Here is a 26,085-nt window from a genome sequence, read left to right on the forward strand (position 1 = left end):
ATATGAAATAAAAATTATTTGTATTTCATATCTAATTCATTTAAAAGTTACTAAATATATTAATTTTCTTTTTGTATAACTCTTTATTTCTTTTTATAATTTTGATCCCCTATATTAAAATAATTTTTAATGATTAGTATTTTATAAGTAAATTATATTTTTTTTTAACTTATTTAATTCAAGATGCAATCTTCTTAATTTATTATACTTTGAAAAGTGAAGTAAGATTTGTTTGAAATCATTGAGCTTAATTTCAGTATTCCTTTTTTGTAAAATAAGAATTATTAAACTCATCTAAAATCTAAAATTTTACATTAAATTAATACTAATATTCATTAGTTCTTATTAGTTTTATAGTTTTTTAATGAAAGAAAAAACCTGATCTGTATCTATACTAAATTTTCTATAAAAAATTAATATATTTATAATTTTATTTAGAATACCTCATATCTAGATCTATTTCTTAAAGCTAAAATGAACTTTACACACAAATGAAATTAGAATTAAAATTTTATTATCCCCATCTAAAATCATGTTAAAAATATTTAAATTTAAATTTAGAATTTAAACTTTTACTTTAAATCCTGTGATAGAAATTTTAATTTACTGCAGCAAGACAAACTATTATTTAGTTTTATAGCTCCTTTTTCTGAAATATTATTCAAGCTATTTTTTTTGAATTAGAATGAAACATAATAAATTAAAATGCTAATTTTACTTTAAATAAATTGATAGTTTTTCTAGATTGATTAAATTTTACAGTCCTTATGCTACTATTTCTATTGAACTATCTAATATGCTATTGTTTCTAAAAAAAAATAAATCAAAATTAATTTTTAGTTTAATTAAATTATTTACTGAAAACGGATATTTAAAATAATCAATTTACTCTCAAAATTTCTTAGAGATTTAGCAAATTCAATTATGTGATTTGGCTAACTGCTTATATTTTGTAAGCTAAAAAATAAATTTGAATGAGAAAGAAGAATATTAAAATTTACTCTAGCTATAACTCTTAAATTTGTGTTTACTGCTTTAAATTTTGATAAAATAATTGTAATGCTTTATCTATATTAAATTTATCTGAATTTTGATTTAAATTTATTTTAAATTTGATTTATTTAAGTTAATTTATTCTTGCAATCTAAAATCCTAAATCAGCCAATCCCTAACCATTAATTTTATTAGAGCTTTTTTAAGAATATTTTATAATTTAAAAAATGTTAAATTAATTTAAATTAGTTGAATTACTTAATATTGATTTTAATTATTTCTAGTTTTTTTAAGCTCTAAAAGCATTTTGAAAGATTTGTTAGGCCTTAATCATTTAGATCTATGTAACTTTAAAAAAATAAATTACGAATTAATTTATTCTATTTTTTTTTACTTAGTTTTTATATTTAAATTCTATAATTCTTAGCAAAGGCTTAAAGAATCAGAAAAAAAATTTATGTCATTTTCATTCATAATTTATGTTACACTATAGCTAAGACTTATATTTAATTTAAAATTTACATATTTATTATTAAAAATAAATAAATATATTTTACTCAAGATTCAACTTAAATTAAACTAGATTTGGAAAATATTAAAAATTTTCAGACAAAACTTTAAAAAAGTTTTATGGTAGATCCAGCGACCTTATTTTATTTAATATTTGAATTAAAATTATTTTAAAATATTATATTTACTTTAAAATTATCTTTAAATTTTTAAGTTTCTCATTTCTTTTCCGAGCAATCTAAAAAAAATTATCTGCTCCAGTTTTCACTCCATTTTATCTTATAAATTAGATAGATAATCAAGTTAAGTTTGGAATTAATTTTAGTAATTTACTTCATCTTTATTGACAGATCTTGTAATTCTGGGCATTCTTACAACATACATAAAAAATTACTTAAGAAATCATTATTGAGATCAATTAATCTATATTTTAAAAGAATAATTAAAATTTAAAATATATTAGATAATATAAATTTACTTTAGATATATTGAAACACAAGAGAGCTTTTAAAATTAGCTAAAATGATTATAAAAAAAATCATATTGAGTAAATTTATTGATTTAAATTAGCCTAATTAATTTAAAAATATATTTTTTTTAATGGATGATTTTTATGTATTAAAATTTACTGAAACTTAAAATTAATAATTTTTATTTTATCTTTTTAAGTGAGGTTATCTAATGCAAATAGAATAGATTCTGGATTTATTGAAGCTAATCTAAGATATAAAAAATTTATGACAAACAATTTTTTATTTTTACTTACTCTAAATATAATTTAAGATTATCTACATCAGGAAGTAATTTAAATGGAGCTAAATATTTATTTATTTTACAGATCTCAAATTAATATTAGAATTTCCTAGTTTTAAAACAGATGAGAGATAAATCTTCCAAAATTAGAAATAAATTTACAAATTCAGGCAAGTAATCTGCTAATTGATAGTCAGAAATTGTTAAAGACATTCTAAATCAAATTTGTTTAAGAATATTAGACTTTTAATAATAAATATTTAATTTCATATAAATTATTTCTATAAATTTACCTTGTTTACAAAGATAGTCTTATTTAAGACAGGTAATTAATTTGTTATTAAAACTCTGATTTTTAGTAACTTTTTATTATTTCTGTCATAAATTTTTCAATTCAGTCCTTAAGATATCTAATTTAAATCTATTTCGTTTTTTTTATACTCTTCCTTTTATAAATTTTATTTATTTATTTAAATTAAAAATTATAAATTACTTCAAACAATAAAATTCATTAATAATCAATAATTAATTTTCTTTTTTTATATTTATAAAAAATATTTTTTAAAGAATTATATTTTGCTTCTATATGTAAGTGTTTCTTGGAAGATTTATTTAGAAATTTAAATTTATTTGACTATCTATCTTATAAATTGGCATCTATTCATAAACTAAAAAAAATTAATACTCTCAATCCTAATAATAATTATGAATTTGTTTATTAAATAATTATTTAATAATTGTAAATTTATTTATTTCAAGAATTTAAAATAAATTTAAAAATCAATAAAAAATATTAAATTTATTTAAAATCTTACTAAATTTATTTTAACAAAAAGTAATGCTATTTAAACAGAATTTACAGTATTAAAAATGAAATAATATATATTATAATTATATAAATAAGTTTCAACATTAAATAATGTTAACTATTTTAATTTTTTTTTAGGTAATTAGAAGATTTGATGAATAAAATTAAAGATTTATTTATAGAGATATGTTTTGAGAAGTAATAGATATAATTTAAGTAGTTATTAGGATTAGAAAAATTTACTTTACATTATTGTTGTTAATTATAGACATTGAGATTTTTATTGCAATATTATTTTTTAAATTAAGCTTGGCATAATATTTGTAAAGAAATTTTCAGATTTCTTCATATAAGTGATTATTTTTTGATAGAATTTGCTATTAGTCTACCCACCTTTTAATTGAATCGTTGGAATCATTTAATTAGTTGAAGAGATCATCCACAGAACTATCTGGAGAGTTGAGTTCTTACTTTTATTCATTCTTATTTGAAAGAATATAATCCTTTTATTTTGAAACAAAATAATCTTTGATGATATCTATATTTTCACTCTATTAATATATTTTTTAAGGACTTCTGTGAGTTTATGATGGATTATTTTTAGAATAGTCCACAACCTAGAATGATATGAAAATATGCCTTTGATTAACTTTGAATTTGATCATTTCTAAATCCTCAATTTGAGTATTTTCTATAGAGCTACTGCCTTTATTAATTATGGCTTTATCTTTTTCTAAATTTTGATATTTTTAGGTATCATAATTTATTTTACTATCAGAGCTTTTAATGGTTAAACCTTAGATTTACTTAGGTTTAAACTGGGCAGAGTTTATAGTTTTTTCAGAAAATTAAAAAGGAATTTTTAAATATTCAGTTTCTTGATCTTTGAAATTGGGATTTTGAATATCTGTCAAACTAGTTTTTTATTATTTATTAGGAATTTATATAAAGCTTTGCATATTAGGATTGCTATTTTACTATTTTTCGTCTAAAGTTTAATTATTCTCATGCTTTTTCTCAAACTGTTGATTATTTTTTTAAAACTTTAAGCCATCAATATTTCTATCGTTTGTTATTTATTATTCTTCATTTTCTGGATTATTCTTTTTTAAGTGTTATAAATTGTTTTGCTCATTTGGGTTTGACTTGAATTTTGCATAAAAGTTTTTACTTTTACTCCTAAAATGCTAAAAAGGCTAGGAATTAGAAGGAGTAATGTTAGATCCCTAGTTGAATTAATTTCTGCTTTCTATCGAGTTTTTCCTGATTTCATTTATTGAACTTTGATTCTGATTGGAATAGTTATTGAGAGGATAGTTACTTAAATTTAAATCTACGTCAAGTCCGCCTTCATTAAATATTTTCTTTTCTTGTAAGTTATATTTTTTAGGCGAAGTATTATAGCTAGTATTTCCGATCATTGAGGCTGATGGAGTGTTGTAAAATGAGTGATGACTACTTAATATTGGGCTAAGTATTGTGTTTCCACCTTTTTAAAAACTATTTACTGGAGACATTATAGGGTTTTAGAATGATTATTAAGTGTTGTTTAATTACTAAAAAGTATATTCAGAACCTTTTATGCTGTTATGCCTTTCGTTGATGTCGATTTGAAACATTTTTGGAGTAATATCTTGATGTTCTTTTGGAGATAAGTTTTATGTCATAAAATTACTTTCGATCTAGTGTCGTTTAATTTATTCATTGTTTAATTGTTAGATTTTTTATTTATTTAGGATAGCCAATAATTAGTTAGATAGTTTGAGATCTAAGAACAGTTGTTTATGGTTTATTTTATCTTATTTCATTCCTTCCAGAGATATGTCTTAAAATTAAATTAAATCTAATTTATGATTTTATACAAAAGGCATTTGTATTTGAATTTTTATAGTTTAATTTTGATGGATTTTATTGTATTTTATAGCTACATACTATGATTACTATTTACTTTGTAAAGAGTTATAAGATTATTACTATAATAGTTTATAGCAGTACGTGATGATATTTACTAGAATTTACTAAAGAAAATTCTAATCTGTGGATATGTAATCTTCTTTTTCTTAATCTATGAATAATTTAATCTAACTTTCTCTAAACAAAGGCTCGAAATGCTATTTTATTGCAGCGCTTAATTCAGAAAGTTGGATTTTTTTAATCACCATTTGTTATTTTTGGCTTCTGATTTTCATTAGCTTCAAGAGATTGGCATTTTATAGCTATATTTCTGAAGCAAAGCTCCGAAAATATGATGATGGATCAATATTGAGCTAAGCGAATTTCTTTGTATCAAATTTTTGTTTAAATTATTCCAGCTTTTGAAGAATAACCTTGATGGTTTCTTGAAATACTTCAATTAGCCAGTCTTTTCTCAAAGGATCGTTGTTTAGATTTGAAATATTATTACTATTAAAACAGCTTAATTAATTTAAAATAACAGGAGTCGCAGTAGACGTTTAAAGTGATGAATTATAGTTATTTGTATTTTCTGAGTGCTAAAGTAGCTTAATTATAGGTATATTTGGCACATTTACACTCATATTTGTGTTTTAATTAAAGGACTGCTAATTTATTAACCCGTTAGTAATAGTATATAGATTATTGCTAGTAGAAATATTATTAAAGCTTCCCATTTATGTAGTGGGAGGAAGTAGAGCTGAAACAGGTTGGTTATTTATTTTAGTATTATGGAATTAATATTACTTTTATAATATATTCTGATTATTGTAATTTCCAGAAAGAGAATTACTTTTTTCCTTCATAGTTACTGAATGTATAGTGTGCGCTTTACTTTTTTATTCTGGTTAGTTATGATGCTTTTTCTTTTCAATCGTAATTATAACATAATATTAATGCCATTTAAACAAACTTAGCTTGGCCTTAAGGATATTTTCTTAATTTAATTCTTTATCGAAGTGAAACAACTTTAGTTTTTTAACACTGGAATCATAATTTTTTTCTATTCCGTAGGTGTTTGAGTCAAGCTTCATTTCATCAGCTATTTCATTAATATCTTTATCATTTTTTTATTTTTGTTGTTATCTGCTTTTTTATTTTTTACTCTTAGTGCTCATTTACTTTTAAAATTTTTTCATTTCTGCTTTGTCCTACTTTTATTTATAAATTTCTTTTTAAATCATTGATTTTATTTGTCCCTTCAAAGAATTTTGATAATTACTCTGTTCCTCAATTTGATTATTAGAAACCATGAAATTCGGCTTATTTTTTTTCCTGATAAAAATCTAGCTGATGAAATTTTCAAAATCGCTTTCAGCTTTAATTTAAAACTCTTCGGTTGCCCTTGTATTGCACTCTATCAATTCTATTTTATCAAGCTTTTAGTTGAACCTAGCTGACATTAAGCAGTATGGAGCTTAGTTATTCATCATTTTATTATACTGATCAATTTATTTTTAAGTGAGAAATGAGAATCTGTAAAACTTATCATTAGAATAAACTGTATAAATATACAGAATAATAGCCAAAAGAAATCTGATTAAAATACTGTATTAAATTTATTATTTCAAGTAGACTGAGAGAAAGAAAATAATTATGGAGTATGAGAAACTAATAGACTTTAAAATTAAATTTGATCCTTGAATACCTATTTTAAAATATAATAAAATAAGAAAATGAGCTAGATTTAAAAAAATACAAAATAAATTTGAATAAAACGATTATATAAATGATTATAATAATTTAGTTATATTAGATGTAGTTAGTTCTATTAAATATTAAAAACTTAAAAATTTAAACTGTAACAAGTAATTTGATCTCTAACTAAAATGATATTTATTTAACTTAAAATAATTTAAGTCTTTTGCTCTTTTAAGATTATAGAAACTATTTTTTAATGAGGATAATTGAAATTACGATAACAATTTTAAGAATTATTAATACCATTCATTAATCCACCCGAATTTATTTTAAAGACTTATTTTCAGGTAGAATAAAACTTTTAAAGAGAGGAATTTATCAAAGGAGATAAAGACTACAAAAAGTTTAAAAAAACAATGAAGAAGTAAATACTTACCTAGTATGATAAAATTGGAAACTGTAAATCCTCTGAGAAAGGGGTTATTTGTCTCCTTTTCTAAATTATCTAACGTTTGATCATATATTTCATAGGCAGTAATCGTAATATAAAATATCTGAAAAGTAAAGTAAATCCAATTAATATACCGCTTTTTCAAGTTTATTAGTATTATAAAGAAAAGATCCATTAAGATGAGAATGACCATTACGATTATGCTTTTTTGCTCGCTTTGAAAAGAATAAGATGTAATAAATGTAATTAAATCAGACGATACAATAATCATATGCATAGCTAATGTTATATTTGCTTAGTAAATGTAATGTATCCTATTAAGCTAAAAATACTCTTTTTCTATTTTGACATTCCTAAAATGTAATGTGTATTTATTAACTTCCTTTTCCGGTTTATAGAAAATGCCCTTTCCAGTAACTTCTATTTCTTATTAACCTCCTTCTTTGTTAAAAATTTCTTTGATTCGTTTTATTTTTTCATACATTTACTAGATCTATCTATGATTGCCTTTTAATTATTTAAAAATCAAATAAATTACAAAAAAAAACAAGGATATTACAGTTCTTTAATATCCTTAATATTTACTTTGCTATTCTAAATTATTTATTAATTCAATTATTAATTTTTTTGTTTGCTTGTTTTTCTGTCTAAGTTTTCCCTTGAGAAAGAATTTAAGTCGTTTATAATCATCTTTTTATCATATACCTTCTCATTCACTCAATCATTGAAATTAGCATCTTATTGGATATTCACTAAAAAATATTAGTTTTTATTGCATGAATGAATCGATTATATTTATTGTTTCGCATTAGACTTTTATTTAATAAATTTTTCACTGATAAAAATCACTTTTTGAGGATGAATAATCTATCAAACAAATTTATTGAATTTTCCAAACTCTACAAAAACCAAATAACATTGCTTGATTTCTAAAATATTAAGTTACTAAATAATATAATTGAAAATTCATTAGCATTTTTGAATATATTGATTATTTGTTTCAATTTTATTTCTAACAGGTTATTGAAATTTGTTTCTATTCTTTAGTAAGCAATAAAAAATTATCCATAAATTAAATTTTTGTAAATAACTTATATATCCTCAAACCCAACTACAGGGAAAAAAAAGTTACCACAAATTATAGATTCTTGATGTTTCAACTTTTTAAAATCTTGAAATGATAAGTATCACATATAAAATTGTGAATATATTTATTATCTTTGAAATTCATTTTTTTCTTATAAATTTTGTAATAATTTCTAAATAGTTAAAGAACATATAAAATGGAATTTTTATATTCATCCTAATATTTTTAGATATTTTGTTTGATAACTAAAAATTTAATTTTCGAATTAATTATATCAATACAAAGAATCTATTACTCTCAAAGAAAATCTACGAAAATATTTTAATGATATAATTATAATAATTATCTAATTCATACAAATAAAATAATTCAAGATTAATAATTATTCACAATATATTTATTTAAATGAAAAAAAACTTTATCAAATATTTATTAGAAATTTTATTGGACAAATAAGAGATTTTATTTATTTTGTTTGAATGAATTAAATTACATTTAAGAATTAAAATGAATTATAGTTTAGTTTATTTAAGAAATTTGTGGATATTTAAACTAATTTATTTAAAAATACACTTATCAAAAACAAAAATAATATTATTAATAACATAGAAATATATTATGTATGTTGCAAAGATTATTTAGCTTTTTGAATTAAAACTATATATGTATCTTTATATATTTAAAATAATTTGAAAATAAACATAATATAATAATATGAATATAGATAGGGTGGAGGGAGTATTATTTTAAATTAAATTTGATTAAATTATTTTATAAGATTTTTTATATAAACAAAAATAATCAGCATAATAAATTAATTTTTTTATCAAGCAAGTTATTAGTAAGTTTTTTATTATTAGATAATTTAAGAATATTTGTTCTTATACTTCTTATATCTCTTATTTTAGTTTATAGGTTTCCAGATTATATTACTTGTTTGTAAATATAATTTTAAGGAAAATTAAAAAATATACAATTTAAGAGATTCAGTATTAAATTTGTTAATGAACTAATTATTTCATTTTTAATTTACTTACTGATTTTAAAATTGTTTTTTAAATAAATCGAAATTAATTAAGTAAGTGAGCACTTTTGAATTGGATATAAAATGTTAGATAGAGTTCAATAGAAAAGATATAGTATTTTAGTGAGTTTAAAGAGAATGTTATTTATTTAATCAAACGATTAGTTTTATTTATTTATCAGTTATACGAGTTGTGTATTGCTTAATTGTTACCCATCTTTCAATAGAGCTTATTGAGTCATCTAGAAAACACTCTTCTGTATTTCTTATATCTTTTGACTACATGTTATGGTAAGCTGATTGATTAATTTCATTTTGGGATCGTTAATTTATAAAATCTTTTTCATTTAAGTTGATATTTTCCTCCAATCTGTGAACCGGATTGTTATGATTGCTAAGACTATGTAGATTCTCATTGATTGGTATGTGGTTGCTCTCTAAATTCGACTTCGGAGTAAATGGCTAAGCAGGAATTGTAAAAGTCAAATACATGTGATTGTTATTTGGATGAGTGTGGGTAAATTTTATATAATCTTCTACCTAAGGATTGTCATAGTTAAGCTTTTTGATCATACAAAAAGCAACTCTTAAATCTACATAAAATTTATGTAAGACTTAATAATCTTTTTCAATTTAGTCTAAAGCAATAATGTGAAGGGTATCAATATGGTCAAATACGTGGTTTTCTCTGTATGGCATTGAGAGCTGAACTTTTAGAGTAGTATTATCATCATTTAAATTAAATTTTAAACCAATATACTATAGTTCTGTTAAAATATTTCCTGTGTAAAGAACTAAATTCATTAGTATTAATTTTAAGATGTTCGCATCTGTGTAGAATGTAGCATCAAAATCATCCTAGAGATAAAGTTAAATGCTTTTTTCAGCTAAAATTGGATTGAGCTAAACTTTTAAAAACTCAATTAAGTCTAAGGAATTTAATTAAGCTGTTTTTACATTAACTTAGTTGAAGACTAGTCTTGTAAATTTTAAAAAATTAGAGTTGTTTATTAGGATTTACTGCATCATACAAGATGTGTATTTCTCGAAAGCCTCATAGTAACTCTAATCTGAAAAGTTTGATTAATTCATCTCTTTTCCTCCACAGTTTTGATTAAGATGCAAATTTTAACTTTGCATGTTGTTACTTGCCATCATGTGTAGCTATGAGGTTGACTAGTTTCTATACTAATAAAGAAACTGAGTACTCATTTTACTTTATTTGAAATTAGGCGCAATAGACTTATAGCGTTAAATGAGAGAAAGAGTTTGAGCAATTATTTCGAAGCAAGTATCAAAAATTTTTTCTTTTACTTTTTTTTCGAGAGAGTTTTATTGATGATTAGTATTACTTGGTTAACCACCTCCAGACTGAGAGTTAAAGTTATTGTTTGTATTACTGCGACTTCCTAATGAAATTCTAGGATTTGGTTAATATTAATCGATAGAAGTATTTCTAACTTAGTTAATATGAGAGCTACTCAAAGGTAGATTAGTAGAAGTAACTGAATTTATACTATTCATAGGTTTCCTAATTGCCATATTTACCATATTAGTAGGATTCGTCAGGGTAAGCTTTTTTTGAGTCATATAATTCAAATAGTTATTGTTTGATATAGTTTTAGCATTGAAAAAGCTCTTTCTTTGGCCATTTGTGATGTTTGTAGCACCATTTTTATCTACTCCATTTATGCTAACAATATTTGCTGTATCAATTTGGTAATTAAAATTGCCATTAGTTTAACCTGTAGTAGGTGTGTTGCTTCCAAAATTAAATGAATGGTTATTAGGATTATAACCTTATCTCATTGTGTGCTATACCGATAAAGAGTAAGTAGCATAATTATTTGGAGGAGAGTTTTTATTTACTAATACTTAATCTTCCTCTTTTTATAATTATGCTTGTAGAGTTGGGCTTTACTTCTAAGAATTTGGAATAATTGAATTACTGAATTATTGCTATGAAATTTATTAGAAATTTGGTGAGGTTGCTGGCTACAAATGCTGAGTATTTTTTATTTAATATTAATCAGGATTAAAACTCATTATTTAGCCATTTATTTGAGTTTTTTAAATAATAGGAGAAATTTAGTCTCCAATGTTCAAAATAGGGGTTTCATGATTTTAAGCGATATCATCTTGGTATGTAACATATCGAATATTCTCTTGTGTGCGCTGTTTTATAATCTTAATTCCTGTTTCATTATTAGGACCTGTTTTAGAGTTAAATTCCTTTTTAAATTTATTTTTCTTTTTGTGGTTTCTGTCAACTGTGATAATTACGTAATACTCATGGAGTTTAAATATACTGAGTCTAACACTGATTTTATTATCAGATCCAAGACCTTATTATCTAAGCTTTAATTTAATTATAGGAGATTAATTTAGATTTATCTCTGATTGATAATTATTTATTTTGGAAGCACTGCCGTCTTTGATTTTTTATAATTGCTATAACTCTTATTTTTCTTTTTATTAAATTAATTATCTTATCTTTCCTTTCAGCGAGTTTTCCCAGGATTATTCTTATTATCTTGCTGAATTAGAGATTGCGTGTGCACTTGCAACACTTTTTTCTGTTTTTTCATGTTGATGTATTAAATAAGAATTGCTAATAAACTTATCAAAGTCCTCATTGTCATTAACATTAAATTCCTTTTATGCCCTACTGTTGCATTTAAAGAGCTCAATCCTTTATTCTTTAAAATTAAATTTAGCAGCAAATAGGCAATGAGGAATTTAATTATTCATAATATTGTTGTAAGAGTCAATTTATTTTTGTTTAAGAAACGATATGCGATGAGCTTTTTCTCTGTGGTAAGAAACATAATAATATAATAAGATTACTAAAATTACACGAATAATCGCGTAATACTATACATTTTCTTGAATGGCTCTTGATACATATATTAATATAGTACCATAAGTAAATAATATATTTTTAATCAAATAATTAGACCCTGTAATACCTTTTTTATAAAAAAAAATTTAATTAAAAAAAAACACACACATAAACTATTTATCTAAGTTTAACTTTACAAAATATTAATCAAACAACTACACATTTAAAGCATATCTAAATTAATTGGTAATACTGTAGGTAAGAGTGATTTTTTGATGATGATTTTTTAATTCGTAACCTTTAATTGTTTTTTGGAAATTGATGATAATTCAAGTGTAAACTTTCAGATTTTCTCAGTTTTTAAATTTATTAAAAATTAAAAAAGTTTTTTTGTGGTGATTATGTTTACTAAATATTTAGAAATTTATAATACTTTCAAAGCAAATATAAGATTACGAATCAGCAATCGAAGATATGAAACAATTTAAATAGCTTAGCCTTATGTATTTTCTATGTTAGAAAATTGTTCTTGTAAAAAAAATGAATTGATTGGAGTATTTTGATAAAATTTTTTTTAATTATTAGTTGAAAATATCTTGTTGAGTAAATAGCTCTTTTTTTTGAAGATATATTTTGTTTTTTTTGAAATAATCAAAAAGTAATTGAAATAAATTTGTTTATTTTGTTAGTTAATTAATTAATTAACAAACAAACTAGCTAAGTAACTTACAACTTTCAAATTTTTTTAGAAGTTGAGATACTTTTTTATAAGAATAGAGCTTACACTTAAAAATTGTTTGAAAGGATATAATTAAAGTATTTTAGTAAGCATTTTATAGACAAATTTGCTTTTAATTAAATTACTGATAAAATATGTTGTAATTTATTAATTAAAATAAGCATAGCTAGCTTAGGCTTTAGAACGAAATTAATCATAAATTATTTATACATAATTTATTTCTAAATCGAAATTTGTCTCTCTTCTACGATTGATTAATATGTAAGTTATAAAGTCTAAAATTTAGCTTTTTAATATGAAATTTGCAAACTTTTTCTTGATAATTGTTAACTATCTAAATTACCTAAAATGAGGATTGAAGAAATCGTAAATCCGTATATAAACATATCAATTTAGGTTATGCTACTCATGTTAACTGCTGATTAATTTGAGTCAAAATCATACATGGACCATCCTAAAAGTGTGATATAGAAAGTGTAGTAGAATGAATATATTGTATTAAACCAGTTTCCCTTAAAATAAAGAATCAGCAACAAGAAAATTGCGATTAAAAGCATCAAGACAAAAAAAACTACATATTTTTATGTTAGTTTATTCTCTTAGAATAAATTGATAAAATCTGCTATATAGATTATAATTTATATCAGACAAATTACATAGCCTAATTACCTATACTTCTAAATACTAAACTAAAAATATTCTTCCTCCATTAGCTAATCATTAAACCTCAATAAATACTTATTAATTTCTCTAGTAGACTAATACAGTCCCTCTTCGGATTTATGGAGAGAGCTAAAAGTACCCTTTTCGGTTATTGGCATATTTTTTATATCGCTTCAATTACTTTCTTATTGGAATGAAATTTTTGCTGAAATATGTCAGCGTTTCTATTATGTATTATAATGATGATTTATTGTATTTAATAATCCAGGTTTTATCTTAAAAGATTGATCCTCTTCTTGAATCGAATTGCTAATGATCAATCTTAATCTATTCTATATTTTCTACCTATTTAAAAATTTTATTTCTAAAATGTTTTCTGCTTATTAAATTATCTCGCAAGCGAATCGCTTTATCAACCACTTTTAATCTTTAGTTTTTCTTTGTGGCTCTTATAATGCTTTAATTGTGAATATATTAGTTTCTTATATCTTTATTCTTTTTTTGCTTATTTAATTAATATAATTCATTGATTTTTGTTTTGAGTTTGTTTTTAACAAATTGCAAAAAGCACAAAAATACATATGCAAAATTCATAATTCAATAATTCTGCATATCATTTTATTATGCAATTAATCATTAATCCATATAATTTTTTAGATTATATATTTTATAAATCTCACATAATGTTTTGTAAATCAATAACTATTTCGCTTCACTTATCATTCACAATCATCAGACTTTTTTTCTTTCTTCTTTTTCTTTGATATAGGTTTATTTTTTTTGAATTGAACTATCTTTTTTGAGTTTACTACCTAATATATATTCATTAAGCAAAAGAAAATTTGAAAGAAAACTAACCAATAACTGTTTTTTGTCTTACATAAATATCAAATCTATTTTTGATTTCTTAATTTTTATTAAAAGTCCTTAAAATCATCATCCAAAATTTATATTTTTTTCGATATTTTCTATAAAAATACAAAATTTTGTTTATTTAAACAGCTAATTTATTATGATATAATATTACAACTTTTTCTTTAAAATCTATGTAGATTACACTAAAAATACCAATTAGCAGCTTAAAAATAATCTAAAAATAGAATAAATATCCTTTTTCTTAATATTATTATCATTGAATTTGTTTATTTTATAAATACATGTATAATTTTTTTTCAATATTTCTGTTAAGGATAAAAATGGAAATACAATATCTAAAGTTTATCAGAATTTTATCATTTTAGATACTATCTCATTTATATTAACAGCTAATTTATTATGAAATAATATGAATACTTTTTCTTAAAAAAAATATATATATTACACTAAAAATACCAATTAGCAGCTTAAAAATAATCTAAAAATAGATTAAAAATCCTTTTTCTTAATACTATCATTAAATTTATTTATTTTTTAAATACATGTATTATTTTTTTTTCAATATTTCTGATAAGGATAAAAATGGAAATAGAATATCTAAATTTTATCAGAATTTTATCATTTTAGATACTATCTCAAAAAAAAATATTGTAAGTATATTTACTTTGTTACATTTATATAAATCATTAAACAAAACACTGAAGTCAATGGTAGAAGATATAGGAAAATAAAAATTTTAATATTTATTATTATTTATATTCTTTTATTAAATTGAGTTATTATAAAACATCAAAATCATTAATGTAAGGTATATAAAATAAAATCTAATTTTAATGAATTATTTATTATATTTATAAATAATATATCAAATTTTCAATTTACTCAAAGATTTATTGATAAATATCAGATAAAATATAAAAAACCTCATATAATTTTTAATTTTATGTTACTATAAAACTTTGATTTTTTTAGCTTACAAACATATTTTTAATTTCTGATATAAAGCATTGAAAATATATCTTAATTTAAATTAATTTATTTAGCTGCAATAAATAATCTGGCAAGAAAACAAATTCTCAAATCAAATATCTTTCCAAAAAATTTGTTATTTCTTTTCTAAAAATTAAAATATATTACTTTTCAAGAAGTAAAAATGTTATAATTTAAATCCTCAGAATTAAACTTAAAATAAAAAGAAATAATGAATTTGTTTAAATAAAAACAAACAAACAAATAAATATTTATACTTCTTTATTTAGGAAATAAAACAAAATTAGAACTTAATTTAAATATTATTTGTTATTCAAATGAAAGATTTAAGTAAAATTCACAATTAGAAAAGTGCTTCTTAAAAAATCACAAATACATATTATTTAAGTTATCATATAAACAAAAAAATTATGAAAATAGGTAAAAGTGTTTAAAATAAAAATGGTTGATTAAACTTTGAGTATTTAAAAATATTTATTTGTATTTTATTTGTCAAAAAAAATTAAATAGAGTACTTAATATTTTATACTTAAAATATTAAATATGTAAACATTGTTAAAAACAGTAATAACTTTAAATTAATTATTGGCTTTTTTAAAACAATTTTATTGTATTAATTACAAAAAGTAGTTAATTTTTATAAAAATTATTATTAGCTATTTTATACAAAAATATTAGAAATTTATTTTTTAATTATTAATTAAATTCCTCAAAACTCTCAAGCAATTATATTAAACATGTGAATATAATAATAGATTTAAATCAATAAAACAATTTATTTTTGATTAAAGATTGATTTTATTTAAATAATTTTCATTTTATCCAAATTGAAGTTCTTAATACATGTTAATTTTAAGGATCTTAAAAATTTTTAGAAATTTTATGAATTAGATAAATATGATAAAATTTTTAAAGTATTTTGAATCTTATTGATTTTATTATTTATCGATTATAAAAACAAATTTAATAATCTATTAATTAATTTCTGTTAATTTATTAAATTATAATATTAAAAATTAGTTTTTATTTCTATAAAAATGCTTAAAATATTAAATTTTGTTTATTTAGCATTTATTTGAAAAATTGTTAAAATTTTAAATAATTAAAGAATAAATAATATTTATCTAATTGTTTTTTGAATTTTAGCTTTAAAGGTGATATTGACTTAACTATTAAATCTTATATTATAATAAACTATAAATAGAGTTATTTAAATAGGCATTGAACCGTATTTTCTGACAAATTCATCATTAATTTATATAAAAAATATTTCAATTTTTAAAAATACTTTTTAAATTTATATAATTAAAAAAATCAAAATAATATTTTATATTAAAATACTTAATTTCATCTAAAGATTAATAAATAAAATTTTTAGTAAAAAATTATGCTTATTTAAACTCTTCCATGTTTTTATATTTATATTTATTTGCTTATAAACTAAAAAAATTAAATAAAGCTAAATTTAATATCTTTTATACAACTTAGCCATTTAAAAAATCCATTTTGCAAAATCTTGAAATAGAGTTTTTATTAACTGAAAAAATGAATACGTTTGATTAGTTTACTTTTTAATTGATTAAAAGTTGATTAAATTTTTACAATGATTTAACTTATTTGTTTGAAATTTGAAAATAAATTTTTGTGTTGAGTTTTTTTTAGCTAAATAAAAAGGGTATTTATCTATCTATTACTTTGTGATATAGAAAAGTAAGTAATTTGATTAATTGAAATTCAAGCACATATTAAATTGAAATATTAAGACAAAAATTAGGTGAACATAAATAATATAGATCAAGTACGCTGACTGTTTTTTTAAAGATTTTCTTACAACTATAAATAGATAAATAAATTAAGAGTACTTGAATTAGTTTTTTATTTATCATTTTACACTTTCTAAATCTCCGAAAATTTAACTGATATTCAAAAAACAACAAGATAGTATTTTATAAAGTGGTAGCAATTTAATTTTAAATAGAATATTATATGATGACTTTATCTATTTTAAAAGGTTTTAATAGGATTATTATAATAATATTATCTATTATACAGAATTTTTAAAAGTCATTTTGTAAACGATAACCATAAATTGCAGATGAAATTTATTTTAAAATATTAAAAAATAATAAATTTGTAAGAGATTTTAGTATTTAAAATGTGAATTTGTATTTATAAAATTGTTAAAATTAATAAATTTTTTAAAATGATATTATGGTGGAATGTTGGTTTTTAGTTTTTAACTCAGAACAAAGAACAAAAATGACGTTTAGATTGATGAAAATTAGATAGTTATGATCGAAAAAGGTATAATCAAACGGATGATGTTGATTGACTTGTATAGGGGATGAAAATGACTTAACTTTAATAATACGAAAAATATAATCATAGCGGCTTAAAAAAACAGGTCATTACTGATCTTTATAATTTTTTCCAGTTTTGTAAGATATAATACAATATTGTAAGGCAGTAAATTTTTTGAAATTATAAGAATCAAATAACACGATGTTTGTAACAAATCATAGAAAAATAAATTATTTATTTTTTGCCCACCTCAGTAAACACTATTTTTATATAATAAAATGTAGAGATTACACAGTTTTTAGCCAAATAAATAAAGACTGTATATATTATCTTACCCCACTTTAAAGTCGATATCATTTTTATTAAATATATCTAAATAAAACGATAAACTTGTGATGTCAAATAATTTTGAAGTAATAGTGAACAAAAATAAGGTGAAAATGGAATAAAATTGATTAAATGAAGTTGAATAAAATATTAATTTTATTATAAAGTAGGTGGTGGGTACTGATATATATTAATTATAAAATTAATAAATGAGTTATAAATAAATTATTTATTTATATAAGTATATTTTTAATATAATTTATATTTAAATATAAAGTAGTTAGTTAGTGAGTTAGCCATTTTCTTCTAATTATATATATAATTCTTGTAGACCTTTCATATTAGCAAATCATAAAATTATTGATTTTCAATCATGTAAAATATATGGTAATTATTAATCGAATAGTCAGTCGCTCATTTTAAAGAATTAATTTAATTTAAAGAAGGTCTTCTCATATTATTAAGTATTGAAATCGATTTTGAATGTTTTTTAATATATTTTTGAAGTTTATTAATTAATTAGTTGTTATATTTTTTTTCAAAATTTGTTAATAATTTGTTATTTTAGTTTGTTTTTTCAACTGTGTATTTGTCTTTCCTTTTGTTGTTTGACGAAATGGGTGATTGTGTCAAAAGCTTTGTTATTCTTTTCTAACCAACGTTGGGTGTATTGCATAACTTTTTTCATTTTCAAACAATTACCACTTTCTCCATCAAAAGCAAAATCTTCAATCATAATGTATTAGAAATATTAGTCTTTATTTTAGCACTCAATAGTTTTAACCATACGCTCATAGCATCTATTGTATTATACTTGACTATGATTGCTTTAGAATACTCTAATAAAATTATCAATTTCACGTTGGGTTGCTTCTCCTTCTAAATCTATAAGAGGCAATTCCTTAAGTGTATAGCAATTAACCTATATTATGTTAAAATAAATTGATTAAATTTTGTTCAAAATAAAAAAGTAAAATATTTTATCAGAGAAAGACTCATTTTTTCTTAAAATAGGTTAAATTTAGATGTAAATTGTATTGATGTTTAAAAATAGATTCTTTAAAAATTTTTGGTGGGATTTTTATTTTATTTTTTCTTATTCTACTTGAAATAAATTGTATAAAAATCTAATTGCATTTGACTTAACTTTTAACCCATTTTGTAAAGAAACTCTTTCAAAAAGAAAAATAAAAGATATTAAGAAATTATTAATATCTAATGACCTTGTTTAAGATTTTAAATTAATTTAGAGATAATATAAGCGTTTATTTTTGTTGGTTTGTAATGAAAAATAATAGGATTTCTATGTGGAATGAATGGATAAACAAAATGCAGAATTTAAATGGTCTGATAACGTATGGTTTGTTATTACATCAATATTCATTTAATTTAGATAGAAAAATATGATTTTTATAAATCCAATTGTACTTTTTTAATTATGAATAATTCATCACTCAGTGACATCACGCATAAAGGATGGCGCAAATATCAGCTTTTCTCAGAAAATTTCTCAAATTAATTATAATTTTGCAATCAGTTTAAAAAATATTTGGAATAAGTTGATTTGGGTGATGCAATAAATACGCGCATAGTTAAATTTAAAATTTCATTTAATATTTTAAAGAAAATATTAAGTTTGTTTTGGCAAAGTAAAGTAGTATAGGTTTAATATGTCACTTATTTTTGCAGAATATTAGATTATATTTGCATGATATGGTTTTTTGATATTAATAGGATTTAAAATCATCATTTGATGAATTAATTCTTTAAACAGTAAAAAATTAAGCAAAAAGACCACATTTTGAAAATAAAATCAATGATAGGAATAAGAAAAAATAAACAAGTGTCTTTTCTCTAAATATTTAATTGATGACAAAAGAATGATTTTTTTACCTTATTGCAGTCTTTGTTGTATTGTCTGATAAAGTGATTGTATCTCTCAATAGGATTTGAACTCACAATTTCGACTTCATCAGAGCTTGATCTATCACGAACTATTTTACTAGGATTAGCAGTGACGATAACTCTAGAACCTCTACGACCTCTAACTGTTGACATTTTGTATGAATTTATAGTTTTTTAATATTTCAAGAGTATAGGCAATGTTTAGATTTGATATTTCCTTGACAAAGAGTACGATGCAGCAATAAATAAACAAGTATTGATCTTGGTTGCCGTATGTATGCGAGATATATTTGATCTTTATCTTTTTTATAGTTATTTGTTTGTTATTATTATTTTTATTAATTATTATTTAATTTTTTGTTTAGTGAGATTTGACTCCTTTATAGATTATATGAGATTGCTAATAAAAATTCCCTTACCCTCTACTTGATAAAAATAAGTTCATCCAATTAAATAAATATGTGATTCTGCTTTGTAGTACTTTTAATTACATCATAAGTGATTTCTTATTATCCATTACGAAATCACAAAAATTAAAAAAGTATTGTATGCAAATCAATCAAAAATATATAGCAATAGGAAGAGCTATTGATAAAATATTAAATTTTTTTCTTTAATTTTAAATTTTTTGCATTCATTTTATTATCCGGAATATTTGCCTCTCTCTAAAAGTTGCAAGCCAAATTGTTACATAATAGTACAGAGCAGCATTTAAGAAGTGAACCAAATTTATTGAATAGACTTATGTGCATAAAATATGATAAATAAAACATTCCATCATTACTATAGACATAATTTATTTAAATAGAAAAAACAATATTTTATAATGATGAGATAAAAACTTTACAATATTGTCAGTATTGCGTATTAAATGCTATATAATTAATAGTTGAAACACATTAAGTCAATTAATTAATTAATCAATTGTATTTGTAAATTTTATTACTTTCAAATTTTGATTAGTAAACAGTTTTTGTTATATATATTTATTTATTCTCAACTCTTAATAAATTCCATTAACTTTAACCAATTATTCAATTTATCTCAATCAAGCTGGTTTTTATTTTTAGTCCTTGATTCTTCATTTATTTTAATTATTGAAGAGCTACTCTTCCCCTTAACTTAAAAATAAATGTATTCCTGCTCAAAGGAATTATTAAAAAATAAAGTATGAATGTTAAAATGTCACATTTAAAAAATCTCTTTTTTGAAAGTTGATTTTATAATAATTGCAAGAAGAGTAAAAGCTTTTTTAGAAAATATTCCTTTCTATTTTTATTTTGGGTAAATTTTTTTGATTAGTCAACAACAAATAAATCTATATAAGATGATTTATTTAGAAATTCTAACTCTTAAAAATTAAAATTTTTCTTCAGAAATATAAAAAAATAAAAGCAATGTAAATAATAAGTTGAATTGATATTATATTTATATTTTTATGTATGATTTTTTTTATTAAATACTTTACTATTGTATGAATGCATGAATAACTTTAATTAGGTGACTAAGTTCAAGTTGAATAATTATATATTTGTGTATTTATGTTTTTAACTTAAGCGTTTGGTGAAATTAGTACTGTATGCTTTTACTACCTTTAATTGTTATCGAATTAAATTATCTTTCAAGCATTTTATTTAGTTAAGGTGATAAATAACAGTTTAATTTAAGGTAAGTATCTTACAGATTTTTATACCCAAAGTAATTTTATTTATTTAAATTTAACTTAATTAAATATTTGGCCAAAATAATTGTGATTTTAAGACTAATTTAACTCATTTTTAACTTGGTTAAAAGTGTCTAATTAAATAGGAGTATAGGTATTTAATGGAAAAGCCGTCAATCAATATTTAAGAAATAAAAAAATATATATAAATTAATTAGATTAACTTTAAATATTAACTCTTCAGCCAAAAAAATGTATTTAATAAATACAAAGTTTAAAAATAGAAAAAAAAACAATAAAATAAAACAAATCTATTTTCATTCTCTTTTAAAATATTCTTATAGAGGAAGTAAATATATATCAGAAAAAAGTAGAATTTTATAAATTCTATTTAAAACTTTGTAAATTAATTTAGTATTATTACAGTAGATTATATTAAATAGTGTATCATTAATTAAATACTATTATCCTATAACAAAAAATGCTCATTAAAGAAATCAAATAAAAGTTTCTGAATTAATTCCCAGTCAAAAAAACCAATTTAAAATGAATTAATTTATAATTAGAAGCCAGCTATTATAAAATTATAAATTAAATGTTTATAATAATTATAAAGAAAGAGAATTAATTAGCTGTTTATTTATAAATTAAATAGTATGAAATTTTTATACAAATAATAAATAATGATGTCATTTTTTTTAAGCAATGAAAAAGACATTAGTTATTTATACAATTTGATTGTAATTTTCATCAATAAATCAATCACTCTTTTTAAAGGGATTTAATAGTTATTTAGTATATCTGTTAGCTATTACTTTCTTCCTATACCAATTTTGTAGAACCTCTTTAAATTTTTTTTTGAATGTATTTTTTTATATATGGTAAATGCTTGCAAGTCAAAAATAAATATTACGTGACAAGAAGATTTCAGTCATTGAAAAATGACTTTTAATCAAATAAATACTAAAATACAAAGAATTTTAAATCACAGGGTTTATAGATGGTGCAAACAGCTTTGTTTCTTAGTTATTTATATTTTAAATACCTGAATCAGACTATCATTTAATTAATTTTATAGATCTAATTCTTATCAAAAAATTTGAGCATTAAGATACTAATAGAATACTATGAATTTAAATAAATATTTTTCATTGATTTTTTAAATAAAGAGTGACTCGGCCATATTCTTTCACTACTATTGCAGGATAATACCTCCTGCAAATAGCTCTTTCAAATAATTTTTTTTAATTTAATAGTAAAATTAAATATTATACTTTTAAATTTCAAAATGTATATTTTACATAACATAAACTGTAAATGTGCTTGTTTTATTTGTGAATCTTAAGCAATAAAAGTAAGATTTGGTTGACTTAGATCTGCTTTGCTTCTTGCTTTCTTTACAAAATTTATATTTGCTCTGTTGCAAACTGATTGATTAAAAAACAAAAAATTAATTCAATAAAAAGTTAAGTCTGTTTAATGAAATTTATTTATTTATTGTTTTAATTAAATGGAAAGAAAAAAAAGTTTAGAATTAGACTTGATTAATTCCAATTGTTGAATAAGCAAGATAATTGCAGTTGATTGGAATAAAATGAAAAAAATATAAACTGTCTATATCTTAAACAAAATCAGTGGTAGTGTGAGATATTGTAAGATTAGATAATAGAAGGTAACAAAATATTATATTAATAGAAAAATTGTATTTTTAGTATGCACTATGAATTGAATACGTCAGATAATTATTATTATAATTATGCTTTTATAATTAATTTAACACAGTTTATATTATTTATTCTTACATAAATAATAATTTGATTGAATCTACTATTAATCTAATCTTAAAAATCTATTCAAATACATCAAAAATACATACTTACTATTTATAGTTCAGGTTTATATTTTAAATATTTATTTTAAAATATTTTATGAAATTTATTTATTTAACTTAAAAAAATAGGATTTTTTTCATTTATTGTGAATTAAATCCTTGCGAAAAGTATTAAATTTTTAAAATGTTTGATTACATTTTTTATTATTTAACTAAGATAAAATCTTAAATAATTTATAAAAAAAAATAATAAGTATTTCATTTTACTTAAAAGATCTGCTGAAACTAAATGGAATTTTAATTATTGTGATTAATAATTTAAAGAATTTATATAATTTTAATACTATAAAATAGCAATAAATTATAAAATTATAAATAAATAAGTAATATACTTATTATACTTGACTACTAATAATAAAAATTCTACTAATTTTAACATATTCATTTTAAATTCCGTTATTTATTAAAAAAGAATAATTTATTATTTATTTTATCAAATAGCCATAATTCAAATAATCTGCATTAACAATATTTTTAAGTCTTTAATAATTTTTTAATTTAAAGTTTGTTGATGTAAATATCATATTTTTCCTCATTTATTTAATTAAATTCTAATTAGAATAAAATTTTATTAATACTGATAGTAGAAGCAAATAAATAAATCTTTAAATTATTTCAAAAAACTAAATTTATAATCTTGAATTAATTTTTAAGATATTTGAATATCTAAAAATCTAATTACCTTGATAAATATTATTCAATAATTTTAATTATTTGGTGCGCTTCAATTTATGGTTTTAAATAATTTAAATTTAATCAATCAATTTACTTTTTATTTTAAAGTCAATCTAGCCATTTCTTAAAAGAAAGAAATTATTATTTTCTCTTATTAATTTTAATCTAAGATATGCAAAAATCAATATAATTAATTATCCTTCATCTACAAATTTTAAGTTAATTATTTAAAAATTTTCTTAAATATTAAACAATAACGTTTTTTAAATAGCTTAAATAGTAATTTATATTTTTAATTAATTAATTAAATGAAAGAATTACTTTTATTTCTTATCCAATTAAATTATTTGTGTGGTAATTAATACTCTTAATAGGATTAACTTTTTAGAAATATTAATTTGTATTGGAAAAAAATAATTATTAAATTAATAAGGATTTTAAATGAATTTATTGAAATTGATATTATCCTTACATATTTTAAGTATATAATAAACATATGTAAGTAGGTTTTTTAATTAATAAACATTTCTAATTTTAAGAAAAAAGAATAGATATTCTCGAATTAATTATCGAGTTTAATAGTATGACAATTTATTTTTTTTAGCCGTCAAAAGTAGTATATTATTTAATTGAATTTCGAATGCCAAATTATTTATAGACTATGTTGGAATCAATTGAAAAGTATTTTGATGCTTGAATCGTTTTCTTTACTTTAAATTGTTTATAAAAATTAAATTTGGAATTTTATTTTTCATTGGCTATTTACTAAGCCAAATATTCATAGTATTTATATTATTAAGTTAATAAGAATACCATTCATTAGTTTTATTTTTAGGGATTCAACTAAGATTAATTAGAATTAATTTCAAGAAAAATATCACAATTAATTTACTTAAAAAAGGAGATACGAATTCAAACTTTATTAACTTCAAAAACAGAAATGTATTCAATGCAATAATAATTAATAACTCCTCACTAAGTTATTATGTAGCCTGCACCTTTAATTGTTCCTATTACTCCAATATCTATGTAAATGAATCCAACAATGTAATAGATGATGCAGTACAATAGTCAGTAACACTTAAACAATTACTAATAATCTACACCTGAGCAAAAGGCACATTAAATAAACAAAGGAAACTAATCAATGACTATTGAAAGAGAGGAATAGTGTATGTAATTGTTCTGGGATTTTAGAACAGTAACTTATAAATCTCATTTAGGTGAGCATTCACTAAATCGTTACCAATTAAATTGTTTGAATCTTCTTTTTGTCTTTCCTCTTAAAATTTGCTTTTGCTCCTATAGAATTCCTAATGCTGTTGAAAATTAATTTGAAGCTTCTAACTAACCCCGTTTGGTTATAGCAGGACCAAGCTGTGGCTATCTCACTATAGGTGAAGATGTTCTTGGGTATTACTAGCTTGAGAATCCAAGTCTTCTTTGTTAGTGCCTATGTGGTGAAACGCCCATAGTACATATTACTAATGCTGTCACTTAAGAAAAGTCTATTTTGAAAACAGAAACAAGCTGCGTTAGTTCTTGCTTAGAATGCTGTCTCCCTTGCTTTGCTTTATCTAGAAATTTTGTAGATGAAAAAGGTAAAACTTCCACCTATAGCAGATCTTTTTGTTAGGCTATCTTTAACTGTCTTACACTTAACTCTAAATTTTACAACTAAGTTAACTTTAATTACAATAACAGTGATAGTGAAATGAGTAAACTACTCTAATATGGAGCCTTTATTTTCTTTCAAGAATATTCTAATAACTTTAAAGGATGTTTAATATGTTGATTAATTTGTTTAAATATAAAATTTATTTTTACTATTATTAATTTTAAATTACATTAAACTTTAATAAAATAAATATTATTTATCAAATTTATTAAATACTTTTTTAATAATAAATATGATTAATTACTCCAAAAATTTAATTATATTAACAAATCTACAAACATAAAAAATAAATACACAATTTATTCATTCATTTAT

The 26,085-nt window shown here is 21.0% G+C and overlaps 6 protein-coding genes across 6 annotated transcripts; 1 reads left to right on the top strand and 5 right to left on the bottom strand. All coding sequences in view use genetic code 6, as the record gives it.

The window, feature by feature from the left end:
* Positions 1-36: 36 nt before the first annotated feature.
* Positions 37-2,638, bottom strand: TTHERM_000028849 (hypothetical protein; the record flags this gene model as incomplete). The annotated part of the gene is made up of 18 exons (XM_012797095.1): positions 37-109; positions 170-262; positions 314-403; positions 444-524; positions 577-666; positions 719-808; positions 859-957; positions 1,002-1,190; positions 1,252-1,341; positions 1,388-1,492; positions 1,551-1,640; positions 1,692-1,781; positions 1,837-1,926; positions 1,982-2,074; positions 2,133-2,222; positions 2,270-2,365; positions 2,419-2,499; positions 2,550-2,638. The coding sequence occupies 18 exons, from the start codon at positions 2,636-2,638 to the stop codon at positions 37-39; spliced, it is 1,719 nt and encodes a 572-aa protein (XP_012652549.1).
* A 761-nt stretch (positions 2,639-3,399) lies between these two features.
* On the bottom strand, positions 3,400-7,593 carry TTHERM_00028850 (transmembrane protein, putative; the record flags this gene model as incomplete). The annotated part of the gene is made up of 2 exons (XM_971788.2): positions 3,400-6,665; positions 7,095-7,593. The coding sequence occupies 2 exons, from the start codon at positions 7,591-7,593 to the stop codon at positions 3,400-3,402; spliced, it is 3,765 nt and encodes a 1,254-aa protein (XP_976881.2).
* Positions 7,594-9,373: 1,780 nt separating this feature from the next.
* Positions 9,374-13,622, bottom strand: TTHERM_00028860 (transmembrane protein, putative; the record flags this gene model as incomplete). The annotated part of the gene is made up of 2 exons (XM_971789.3): positions 9,374-12,189; positions 13,145-13,622. The coding sequence occupies 2 exons, from the start codon at positions 13,620-13,622 to the stop codon at positions 9,374-9,376; spliced, it is 3,294 nt and encodes a 1,097-aa protein (XP_976882.2).
* Positions 13,623-18,535: 4,913 nt separating this feature from the next.
* Positions 18,536-20,016, bottom strand: TTHERM_00028890 (hypothetical protein; the record flags this gene model as incomplete). The annotated part of the gene is made up of 2 exons (XM_971792.3): positions 18,536-18,880; positions 19,852-20,016. The coding sequence occupies 2 exons, from the start codon at positions 20,014-20,016 to the stop codon at positions 18,536-18,538; spliced, it is 510 nt and encodes a 169-aa protein (XP_976885.1).
* A 2,658-nt stretch (positions 20,017-22,674) lies between these two features.
* On the bottom strand, positions 22,675-23,330 carry TTHERM_000028899 (transmembrane protein, putative; the record flags this gene model as incomplete). The annotated part of the gene is made up of 2 exons (XM_012797096.1): positions 22,675-22,753; positions 22,828-23,330. 2 exons carry the CDS (start codon positions 23,328-23,330, stop codon positions 22,675-22,677), a joined length of 582 nt encoding a protein of 193 aa, XP_012652550.1.
* Positions 23,331-24,939: 1,609 nt separating this feature from the next.
* Positions 24,940-25,887, top strand: TTHERM_00028900 (hypothetical protein; the record flags this gene model as incomplete). Its single annotated transcript, XM_971793.2, has 1 exon — positions 24,940-25,887. Exon 1 carries the CDS (start codon positions 25,033-25,035, stop codon positions 25,885-25,887), a length of 855 nt encoding a protein of 284 aa, XP_976886.1. The 5' UTR covers positions 24,940-25,032.
* Positions 25,888-26,085: the final 198 nt, after the last annotated feature.

The sequence above is a fragment of the Tetrahymena thermophila genome (assembly GCF_000189635.1).
Source record: "Tetrahymena thermophila SB210 genomic scaffold scf_8254667, whole genome shotgun sequence".
Classification (NCBI taxonomy): Eukaryota; Ciliophora; class Oligohymenophorea; order Hymenostomatida; family Tetrahymenidae; genus Tetrahymena; species Tetrahymena thermophila.